The sequence below is a fragment of the Narcine bancroftii genome, chromosome 5, assembly GCF_036971445.1.
Source record: "Narcine bancroftii isolate sNarBan1 chromosome 5, sNarBan1.hap1, whole genome shotgun sequence".
Classification (NCBI taxonomy): domain Eukaryota; kingdom Metazoa; phylum Chordata; class Chondrichthyes; order Torpediniformes; family Narcinidae; genus Narcine; species Narcine bancroftii.
In genome coordinates this window covers 107,018,782-107,030,998 of record NC_091473.1, presented here as the reverse complement: position 1 = coordinate 107,030,998, position 12,217 = coordinate 107,018,782, and the positions used below count along the sequence as shown (strand labels likewise).

Genomic DNA, 12,217 nt, shown 5'->3' with positions numbered 1-12,217 from the left:
AACAGAGAAATTCTTCAAGGAGCTAAAGAAAATAAGAAGGAAATTCTTATGGAAAGGGGGGAAACAGAGGATAGCACTGGATAAATTAACAGAATGGTACAAACAAGGAGGCTTACAGCTACCAAACTTTAAGAATTATTATAGAGCAACACAATTAAGATACCTATCAGATTTTTATTAAACAAGGGAAAAACCAGATTGGACCAGATTAGAGCTAGATAAAATAGGGGAGAAGATACCTGAACATATACTATATGTGGGATGAAAAGTTGGTGCAACATAGGAATTCGCCAGAATTGCACCATCTGCTCAATATTTGGAAGAAGATTCACGTAGAAAGGAATAAAATAAATTATCAACTACCAAAATTAATATTGACACAAAATCAACTAATCCCTTTCACAATAAATAACCTTTCCTTCAGAGAATGGGAGAGAAAAGGGATCAAAAGAATAGAAAATTGTTTTTCGGAAAATAAATTATTATCTTTTGAACAAATGAAGGACAAATATAACTCACGATACAATGTTTGCATACCACCAACTGAAAACCTACTTGAATGACAAATTGGGAAACAGTCTGAGGTTACCAGAAGGAAGCAATTTTGAATATGTGATTACAGACACAATGATAATTTAAAAATTTATAACAAACTTGGACATCAAACTGCAAGAAAAGGAGAACGAGGAAACAAGTTGTAAACCTAAACAAAAATGCGAACAAGATCTAAACATAAAGATAAAGTATGAAACATGGAAAAAGCTATGCTCTGGAACTATGAGAAATACAATAAACAGGAGGTTACGCATGATACAATATAATTGGTTACACAGGCTATACATCACACCCCAAAAGTTAAATAAATGGGATCCAACAGTACCAGACAGATGTTTTCGCTGTAAGAAGGAAAAGGGAACAACAATACATGCAATTTGAGCATGTGAGAAAGTGAAAAAACTTTTGGGAAGATCTAAACCAAGTATTAAATAAAATCACAAAAAGCAACATACCAAAAAATCCAGAGATCTTCCTTCTAAGTAATATAAGAAATAAAGAACCTGAACTTGATTTGGATGGAGCACAAAAAAGATTTGTTATGATAGCCCTAGCTGTAGCAAAAAAATGTATTATGTCAACCTGGAAATTAGAAGACAACCTGAGAACACAGCAATGGTACATAGAAATAAATAAATGTATTCCATTGGAAAAAATAACATATAATTTAAGAAAGAACATCACAATATTCGAACAAATATGGGAACCATACATGAAACACAATAGAGAAATGCTACCACAGACCTCCACCACCTAAAATGACAGAAGGAGAAGACAACAAAATGAACTGACCCAGTATGTAAAAGACACAAATTTCTTGTTTATTTTTATTAAGTGACGACATTGTTTAACGGGTTTAATGTATCATATAGATTGAATAAATGGGGAGGGGGGGGTGAGGGAGGGGGGAGAAAAGGGGAGAAAGACACTATATATTTAAGAGAAAAATGTCTGTATGTATTTTGGTCAGTATGGTTCATAGTGTGAAAAATAAAAAAATAAAAAAAAACGATTGGGACTGGGGTTTGAATTCCGCACTGTCTGTAAGGAGTTTGTATGTTCACCCCATGTCTGTGTGGGTTTTCCCCAGGGGGTCTGGTTTCCTCAAATTCATTCGAAACGTACTGGGGCATAGGTTAATTGGGTGTAAATTAGGCAGCATGGGCTTGTGGGAAAAGCTATGCTCCGGAACTATTTTAAAAATTACAGAATATCCCAATAAATTCCTTTGAAGTGTGATTAAAAAGAACTATTGTTGGCCAAGAATCTTCCAGATTTAGAGCAAAAAAAATCTCAAGCTGCTGGCGGAATTCAGCAGATTGAACAGTATCCATGGTGGGCATGGGAAGGAAAGAATTGTTGCAGTTTGAGGTCAAAACCCTGCCTCAGAACCATACAACAATTACAGCATAACTTGGCCCTTCTAGTCCATGCCAAACACTAGAAGAGTGAAGAGGGAAGATAGCTAAAATAGAGAAGGGAGAGGAAGGGTTGAACTGGGACCAATGAGTGATTGCAGGACACAAATGCTGGAGAAGCTCAGCAGGTCAGAGTCCTTTACGTAGCAAAGGCAAAGTTCTTTGATGAAGGACTCAAGCCCGAAACATCTGTTATGTTGATACTTTGATAAAGGGCTCAATAAATGCCACTGTTTGACCTGCTGAGCTTCTCCAGCATTTTGTGTTTTTACTTCAACCACGATCTCTACAGAATTTTGTGATTTACTGGAGGACACTGGGTGAGGGTTAAGGTTAATGGACAGATAGAACTAGGTAGGGAGAGCGATGGATTGAGTTAGAGACAGGTGGAAGACAGAAGGAAGCAGACATGGCAGAAGGAACCAGGTATGGAGAGCAAAGGGTGAAAGTGAGGGTGATAAGCAGGGTTGTAAAGGTTACCAGTGTTGGAAACTGATAAGTAAGGAAGGTGATAATAGGAATCATAGGAGAGATGAAGGGCAAATGAAATCAGAATGAGAAGTGATCCAGTGGGTGAAATGTGTGGCCACTCAGTGGATGGAACTTGGGAGGACTCTAAGGGAACTTGATTTCTTCTGTTTGGAAGTGGTGGTGGGAGGGGAGGGAGTTGTGGGAAAGAAGTTAGTGAGAACAAAAATATGGGAAATGGAGGAAATGCAAGAAGGAGCCCATCAAAGAATAGGCAAATAGGTGCAAAAGCCACATTTCCTGAAGTACATTTCAGATGTCCTGCAATGGAAAGTTTCATCTTGTGAGCAGATGCAGCAGATACAGAAATTTGAAGGGATAAGATCCTTACAAGTATTGTCCAGGCAGCTATGGGAGTCCATGGATTAACAGAAAAAGTCAGGGGAAAGAGATGATGAAAGAGGAAAAGTTAAGCCATGGAACTTGATCTGTTCTATATGACTAGAAAAAGTATCAGAAGTTCTCCAAGTGAATTTTAGAGGGAACTGGATGGAAATGGTGAAAGTGATGAAATTGGCAAGGTCTATATAGCTGCAGAAAGCTTCATCAATGCAGTCGCCGATGTATTAGAGTAATATTTGGGGAGTGATACCAGAGAAGGTTCAGAACAAGGACTGTGCCACATTACTAATGGTAAGACCACGGTAGCAGGGGCCCATGGATACCCCTTTGATTTGCAGCAAGTGAAAGGAACAAAAGAAAAGCTGTTCAATTTTTACCAGACAGATGAGAACGTTGGTAGAAGGATTTAGTTGAATCTTTGTTGTAAGATGGAGGAGCACGAAGACTCCATGAATAGAGGATATGAGGCAATGGGAGACAAGGAATTGGAAGTTGTCCAAAATGGAGGGCATGCAAGGTGTCCCAAATGTAGATGAGAAGGGACTGGAATATGGAAACAGGATAGGTCAGAGGAGATAAATTGACTGGAGAAGATTCCATCACCTATCATCTTGCATATTCACACAAGAGCTTCCCATCTTAAATATTTAGACTCAGCTCTGATGAAGGGCCATTGATATATTTGATTTGTTGTGACCAATATGCATGAAAAAGTAAACAAACAAAAATGCACTGAATGATATCAAGTGCGATTATAGTGATGTTGATTGCATTAGCAACCACATTGAAATATCTTTGAATTTTCAAAATATACTTGAGCAAGTGAAAGTGTTTGAACTGAAACAGAAGATACTGGAAATATTCTGGTTCAGAAGCCTTAGTTGTGGAGAGGACAAGCAGAATTAATGTTTCAGGATAATGATACGGAATAAGTTAATACAATTATGAAATAAAATAGATCTTCAGGGGTAAGGTTAGATTGAGGGGGTTTAGTTATTAGTTTACATTCTACAAGAGACAAACATTTCCCAAAAGATATCTCATTTAAAATGCAAGAGCTATGCCTAAGTGTAGACTCCGTGTCTGCCATTAATTTTATAGAAACCACGAAGAATGCCTGTGAAGACTTCACAAGTAGGTCTTAATTGGAGTGAAGTTGAAAATTTGAAATGGACTATTGTCTTTAAAGGTATAGCATGTTTGAATAGATGTCGGATGCTCAGAAGCTGATTAATCTTTTATTGCTAAACTGGTGGCAGCAATAAAAATGTCTGGTTGAAGTCTGCAGCTCTAAGAGAGAGAAAACAAAGCATGCCATTCTTGGGGGGGGGGGGTAGAGTTAAGGAGAGAGAGGGAGAGAGAGAGAGAGAGAGAGAGAGAGAGTGAGTGAGGAGTGGGGGGGTCTGCAAGACCCCATTTCAAGATGGGTTTTGAATTCAGCCTATTATAAATCTCTGGTTAATTACAGAGACTTAGGCCGATTATTGTGTTTCTCTTGAAATAGGGGGAAAAGAAGAACCCTTTGTGGTAACCTGGAAGAAGAGGTTATCTTTTGGAAAAACCCACGAGGGGGCAAGTTTCTTGGCAAGACAATGAAGTGGCTGATTGAAGGAGATTAGTTTGTGTGTGTCCAATGAACAACAAATATCTCTCTCTCTCTGAAATCAACAAAGACCTTCCTGAGCAGAAACAATTGAAATTAAAGCACCAAAGTCTGGTGGAGATCATTGATGTTAAATTCTGTGCACGGAATGGAAAATTGCCTGATACCAGGGAACTTGGAGAAGTGAAAAATGAATGATTGGACAGTGAAACAAAGAACTTTGCTGAACACAAACATTACATACACGTATGCTTAGAATTAGAAAGGGGTTAAATTAATAGTAATAAGTTAAATAGCGATCTTATTATTATGCATGAAGAAAATTAAAAACATTTTTGCTTAAATAACCATAGTCTTGGTGAATTTCTGTTGATGCTGGCTTTTGAACTCCTCTGGGCTCATAACAATAGTGATCTTTTATAATAACTGAAAATAGTGAAAGGAAAATAAAGAGTGACCAACTAAGGATTATGGTCAGAATTATGTACCTGCTAATAGATAAGCAACCCATAGCTCTAAAAAAAATGCTAATTCACATACTCTGAAATTTTCTAATAGAGCTCAAAATATATGAATTTTAATATAAAAACCAAAATATGATGTGTCAATTTCAAACTTTTTATCATCTACATGTACATATATAACAAGACAAAAGAAAGTGTCTCTCTGGACCATAGCACACACATATAATGCACAGCATGTTAATCACTTCAGAATCAGGATTTATTGTCATGAACAAGTCATGAAATTCGGTGATTATACAGCAGCATCATACTGTACACGTACATATCATTACCTCTTTTTTGAATATTTTACTTTAGTTTTCACACTTACAAAATCGAATAAACAAAGCCATTCATGAGCATATGCATACCCAAAGACTGTATTTGTCCCAACCCGGTCACCCTCCACCCATCACAGCAAGTACCTTCCAAAAATTTATCTCAATCCTACTCATCATGGGCACATGACACCTTACGACATTACTTTAAAAAAATAAAATATAAATAATAACAATAATCGTGCATGAAAAGTAAGGGAGTGTCTTTGGTTCATTGATTATTCTGGAATCTGATGGCAGCAGGGAAGAAGCTGTCCTTGTGCCACTGAGTGCTCGTCTTTAGGCTCCTGAACTTCCCCCCCCCTCCCCCCCATGGTAGCAGAGTGAAGAGGGCATGGTCTTGGGTGGTGGGTGTCTTTGAGGATAAGGCTGCTATTTTAAGACTCCGGCTCATGTACATGTACTCAATGTAGTGAAGCCTGGTGCCTGTGATGTCGCAGGCCAAGTTAAAAATCCTCTGGAATTCTTGTCCTGAGAGTTGGCGCCTCTCAGTGATGCAACCAGCCAGAATTCTCTCCACAGTACAAATGTAGAAGTTCACAAGGGTCTTTGGTGACAGACTGAATCTCCTCAGACACCTCACAAAGTATAGCCGCTGGTGAGCCTTCTTTGTGATTGCATCAACATGCAGACTCCAGGACAGATCCTCTGAGATGTTGACGCCCAGGAATTTGAAGTTTTTGATCCTCTCTATTATGGTGCCCTCGATGAGGACTGGGTCGTATTCCCCTGACTTCCTCCTCAAGTCCATAATCATCTCCTTGGTTTTGCTGACATTGATCACAAGATTGTTGTCATTACACCATTCAACAAGCTGATCCATCTCCCTCCTGTCCACTTCCTCATCGCTGTTTGTGATTCTGCCAACAATTGGGGTATCATCAGTAAACTTATAGATGGCATTGGAATTGTGCTTGACCATAGTCAAGGGTGTATAAAAAGTAGAGCAGTGGGCTAAGCAACCATCCTTGAGGTGCCCCTTTGTTGATGATCAGTGAGGAGACGACTTTGTTTCCAATTCATACTGACTGTGGTCTTCCAATGAAAAAGTCAAGGATCCAGTAGCAGGATGTGGGGGGGGGGGGGTCGGGGGGTGTACAGAGGCCAAGAGTTTGTTGCTTTTTGACCAGCATTAAGGAAATAATGGTATTGAAGGCTGAGTTGTAGTCTATAATGAGCAGCCATTTGTATGAATTGCTGTTTTCGAGATGATCCAGAGCTGAGTGGAGAGTCAGCACTATTGCATCTGCTGTGGAACGATTGTGATGATAGGCGAATTGCAGTGGGTCCAGATCTTTACTTAGGTATGTGTTAATTGTGGTCATGACCAGGCTCTTGAAGCATTCATCACAGTAGAAGTTAGTGCTACTGGGTGGTCGTCATTGAGGCAGCCCACACTACTCTTCTTGGGTACCAGGATGATTGATGCCCTTTTGAAGCTGGTGGGAACCCCTGACTGTCACAGTGAGAGGTTGAAAATGTGTGAACTTACCAGCTAGTTGGTTGGTGCAGATATTCAGTACCCTTGCTAGGTACACCATCAGGGCCTGACGCCTTGCGAGGGTTCACTCTCTTGAATGATGTCACCTTCAGAGATGGATACCACAGGGTCTTCAGCCTTTTCAGGGATTCTTGTAGGCATTGTTTAGTTCTTCTTCTCAAAGTGGGCATAGACAGTGTTCATCTCATTGGGTAGTGAAGCATTACAGCCACCTATAGTGTTCACCCTCGCTTTGTAGGCTAAAATGCCCTGCACTCCCTGCCATAGCTTGCATGTATCTGTCTCTATCTCCAGCTTCCTCCAGAAATTGCAACTTTGATCAGGAGATGGCCTTCCGCAAATTGTACGTGGTCTTCTTGTAAAGATCTCAATCCTTGGCCTTAAACAGCCTTGTTCTTTGCCTCAGCTGCAGGTTGTACATGGTCTTCTTGTAAAGATCTCAATCCTTGGCCTTAAACAGCCTTGTTCTTTGCCTCAGCTGCAGGTTGTACATGGTCTTCTTGTAAAGATCTCAATCCTTGGCCTTAAACAGCCTTGTTCTTTGCCTCAGCTGCAGGTTGTACATGGTCTTCTTGTAAAGATCTCAATCCCTGGCCTTAAACAGCCTTGTTCTTTCCCTCAGCAGGTTGCAGATTCTCTGATTCATCCAGGGCTTCTGGTTGGGAAACACCCAGTATTTGCACATGAATACACACTCATCCACGCAGGTCTTGACGTCAGTGACACCTATTGCATATTCATTAAAGTCTATGGATGAGTTCTTATTTTATTTTTTAAAAATTAAAACCACATAAAAGAATACAAATAATTAAAGTAATATAAATCAATACAAATATATTTGACATATTAAAAAAAACTATATACACTAACTATATTTCACCCCCCTCTATCCCCTACTAAAAAAAGAAAAAAATAGAAAAGGGGACAAGAGAATCTCAACAGAAGTAACTATTAGTTTAAATTTTCTTATAGTATGCTGAGACCTTAAGGAGAAAGAGAATGTCAGAGCTTCATTTAAATATTTACACCCATATTTTGTAAATATGGGCTCCATATCTTCTAAAATATATAGGATTTGTTTCTTAAATTATATAATTTTCTCATGTTATATACAACCCCGAACTTCACAATGCCATTGTTCTATACCCAAATCTGTATTAGACTTCCAAGTAATGGGAATACATTTTTTTTTTGCTATTGCTAAAGCAATTTGAACAAATTTCCTTTGATACATATTCAATTTCAACTTCGGTTCACCATCCTTAACATCACTCAGTAAAAATAACATTGGATCTTGTGGGAACTTAATACCAGTTATTTGTTGCAATAAATTACCTATTTCCAACCAAAAAGGTTTAACTTCAGGACACTTCCAAGTAGAATGCAAAAATGTACCAACTTCCTGTCCACATCTAAAACATAGATCCGATAGTCAAATTCAATTTTTTAAAAACTTATATAGTGTTAAATATAACTGATAAATAAAGTTATATTGAACCATTCTATATCTCACATTTATTGTACTTTTCATATTCTCTGTACATATCCCAATCCAATCTCATTCATTTATTTGTTTATTCAAATCTACTTCCCATCTTTGTCTAGATTTATGAAATCCTATTTTTTGGGCTCTCTTTTGTATTAACCTATATACCATTTAAATCAACTGCTTTATATTTCCAATACATAACAATTATTCTAATTCCATCTCAACTGGTCATATCAGCTCTGGACCTAAATTTTCACATAGGAAAATTACCTGACAGTAACAAAATCTAGTATTTTCAGGTACCTTGAATTTCTCCTTCATTCTATTAAAAGAAACAAATTTCCATGCTTTAAAAACATCTAGTTCCACAATGTTTTTTTAAACTGCATTAATTGTTCTAGATACATGGTCTGTTTTCAATTGACAAACTAAAACTTTGTGAGCTCTTTCACCCAATTCATAATATTTCTGCTTTGTTTTTTTGAATTGGCATGGAGCTAGTTATAAATTAGACAAGGCTTTATGAGATCATTTCAAATCACATGGTCAGCACTGACTCATGGGTGAAATCACAATCAGGTGGCCTTAGAAGTTTTAAATTGTAGTCAACATCAGGTCAATTGGACACATTTTGTGATCCCAGCCACATTTTCCAGCCTTGTCCAATTTAGCCCCCATAGAATTTTACTCAACATCAGAATATAAGACAACATATTAATACAGATGAGGAATCCTTTTAAACTTCAAAGTGGCTACTTCAGTCCCATCAAACACCAAAATAACAGTTAATCTGGAATGAAGCACAAGACAGCCAGAGTGCAAGATACACTCGACTAATATTACAATTACCCTGCTAATTACTTCCCAATTTATCAACTGACTCACTATTAGTTATCCAATAAAGTTTTATTTCTCGGTCTATATTGAGTTAATACATTTTTCAGTTCTATATAGTATTAAATTGAACATTTTCATTAATTGCTGCCTCTTCTCTTCTCTTCAGATTTCTTTTGCAACTCTTTTCCCAAATCTCCTCTATCTTGTTCAAATTGATTTGTCTCTTTCGTATAATCTTTCTTAATTTTGACTGAATAACATATTATTTGTCCCCTTAAATAAGCCTTGAGTGCTTCCCATATAATAAATGTATTATCTACTGAATTAGAAATTATATCCAAAAAATATTGAGTTTGTTTTCTTATATAAAAAAAATCACAAAAATCCACTCTTTTTAACATAGTATTAAATCTCCACCTATATGGTGAAGGTTCTTTGTCAGACATTGTACATACCATTAAAAGTGGGGAATGATCTAATAATATTCTTTATACTCAACACAGTTAATTCTAACCTGTAATTGTGCTGTTATCAGAAAAACATCTATTCTCAAATAAGAATCATGTCGCTGGGAATAAAAATAATCTCTCTCATTAGGATTCAACCAACGCCAAATACAAGTACACGATCCTTTATCCGGACATCTAAAATCCAGAAAGCACCAAAATCCAGTAAGTGGGGAGGCAGTCGAGGGACCAGCGGTTGGGGGTGACCTCTAGGTGGCTGAGGGACCGCGGTTGGTGGAGACTGCCGGGCGGCCGAGGGACCGTGGTCGGGGGAAGTGGCCGGGGGAGACTGCCAGGTGGCAGAGGGACCAGCAGTCTGGGGTGACATCTGGGTGGCTGAGGGACCGGCGGTCAGGGGTGACGTCTGGGTGGCCGAGGGACCAGCGGTCAGGGGAGACAGCTGAGGGACCGACGGTCGGGGTGCTGTTGGGGCAGGCGACTAAGCGGCCGAGGGACCGGCAGTCGAGGCAGATGGCCAGGCGACTGGAAGGGGGTAGGGGTGGATATGGCAGCAGAATTTGGGTGGGCTTTCCGAAATCTGGAAAAATCTGAAATTCAGAACACACCGTCCACCAAGGGTTCCGGATAAAGGATCATGTACCTGTATCCATTAAATTTAGTTCCTTCATCAAACTCAATGTAGTTTTAGTCATTTTAGTTTTGGTTACCAATTTCATTATTTCATTCAATATAGGGACCAAACAACAATTGAAATCACCTCCTATTAATGTTTTTTTATGTGACTCTGACAAATGTAAAAATAATCCTGTATAAAACCTTCATCATCTAAATTTAGTGCATAAATACTCATAAGTGTCCACATTTCAGAATAAATTTGATAATGAAACAGGACATATTTTCCCACAGCATTCTAGCATCTTGAATTTTCATCGGTAATGTTTTCTTTAATAATATTACTACTCCTCTTGGTTTAGAATTAAAGGATGAAGATACCACTTGACCAACCTTTTTAATTTCAAAAGTTCTTTTTCTGTCAAATGAGTTTCTTGTAAAAATGCAATATCAACTTTCATCTTTTTCATATAAGCAAATATTATTTTTCTTTTAATTGGACTATGAAGCCCATTAACATTAAAACTAAGAACATTTAAAGTTTTATTCCCATCCATTATTTAAATCTAAATCTCCTTCAGTCCCACCCTCCCAGGTCTCCATCAACCAACACAAGTAGATCCTGTGAACATCTCAGTCCCAAAGAAAAAGTACTGAAAAATTAAAAAAAAACAAATAGATATATATATAACCCCCCAACACCCCCAAAATGCTGTATAAAAAAAATAAACAGCACTACCTCCCTCCACCATATGGGTTGTGGTTCCTGCCACAATATGGCACATGATGATAAGGCAAATAAGGAAAAAACATCCATCCACCTGGGAAAAAAATACCAATTATAAAGTTTGTTCAGAACAGTCTTTCAGCAGCACTTCTAGATCAGCACTTATTGATCATCATCAATTATGACTGTTTGATCCTCCGGATCTGTCTGCAACTCTTGTTGACAGCTTAAAAACTGTAACGACACAGCTCTCTTGGGTGTAAGCTGTATCTGTACGACCTCTCTTTTCATTTCTCATTGAGGGCTTGAACTCGTCGATTATCTTCTTTTATTAGAGGAAGAGATTCTGCAAAATTCTTGCCTCTTCTACTGCCACAAAAAAATCTGGATTGGTTACTGTCCAGAAACGCCTTTCTTCCAAAAATAAATGGCTTCACTGGATTAAACTCTTTTCTTCTATCCATCATCACCTTGCTCAAATCAGCATAAAAGAAAATTTTATGTCTATAAATAATCATAGGTCCCATATTTTATCTTGCCTTTTGAATTGTGACCTTCAAAACATTTTTTTTAATCTTGAGAGTATGAGCATTTAATCAATACAGCTCTAGGTGATCGAGTTGGCAGTGGCTTCCTTCTTAAGGCTCAAAGAGCTCTCTCTAATTGAATTCCATGAGGAAAATTTTCTTCTCCCAGAACTTTCAGGAATCAATTATTGAAAAAAATCCACAGGATTTTCACTACCTTCAGAATCTTCTAAGACCAACAATCCTGACATTATTACAACTACTATGACTTTCCAATATATCAATCTTTTCCAGCAATTTATTCCTTTATTTTTTCCAGAAGTTTCAACCCTCTCACTCAGTCCATACAAATGTTCACATCATTTTTAACAATCTGCACATCCAATTCCACTCTCTGAACTTTTTTCCATATATCCATACAACTGTTTACAGCGTGGAAAGAGGCCATGTCGGCCCTTAAGAGTCCACATCGGTTCACTTGAACAACTCCACTAGCTTCCCCCTCCCACTCTCCGCCCATAACCCTCCAACCCCCTCACATCCACGTACACATCCAACCTTCTCTTAAATGACAGAAGGGACCCTGCCGCAACTCTCTCTTTTGGAAGATCATTCCATTCTGCCACTACTCTCTGAGTGAAAGTATCCTCTAATACTTCTAAAGTTTTTCCCCTTTGCCCTGAACTTATGCCCTCTTGTTCCAACCTCCCCTGCCCTCAGGAGAAAAAGTCCTTTTACGTCTAGTCTATCTATTCCCTTCATAATTTTAA

The 12,217-nt window shown here is 38.2% G+C and overlaps 1 protein-coding gene across 13 annotated transcripts in view; it reads right to left on the bottom strand.

Annotated features, from left to right (window-relative positions):
• The window catches only part of osbpl9 (oxysterol binding protein-like 9), a 293,549-nt gene that overhangs the window by 181,386 nt on the left and 99,946 nt on the right, over positions 1-12,217 (bottom strand). The window contains exon 1 of one of the 13 annotated variants that reach the window (XM_069938645.1): positions 8,581-8,744. The exons of the other annotated variants lie outside the window; for them this stretch is intronic. Within the exon in view, the coding sequence (XP_069794746.1) occupies positions 8,581-8,598 (18 nt within the window). The 5' untranslated portion in view covers positions 8,599-8,744. Of the gene's footprint in view, positions 1-8,580; positions 8,745-12,217 lie in introns of those variants that run through there. 13 annotated transcript variants of the gene reach the window in all.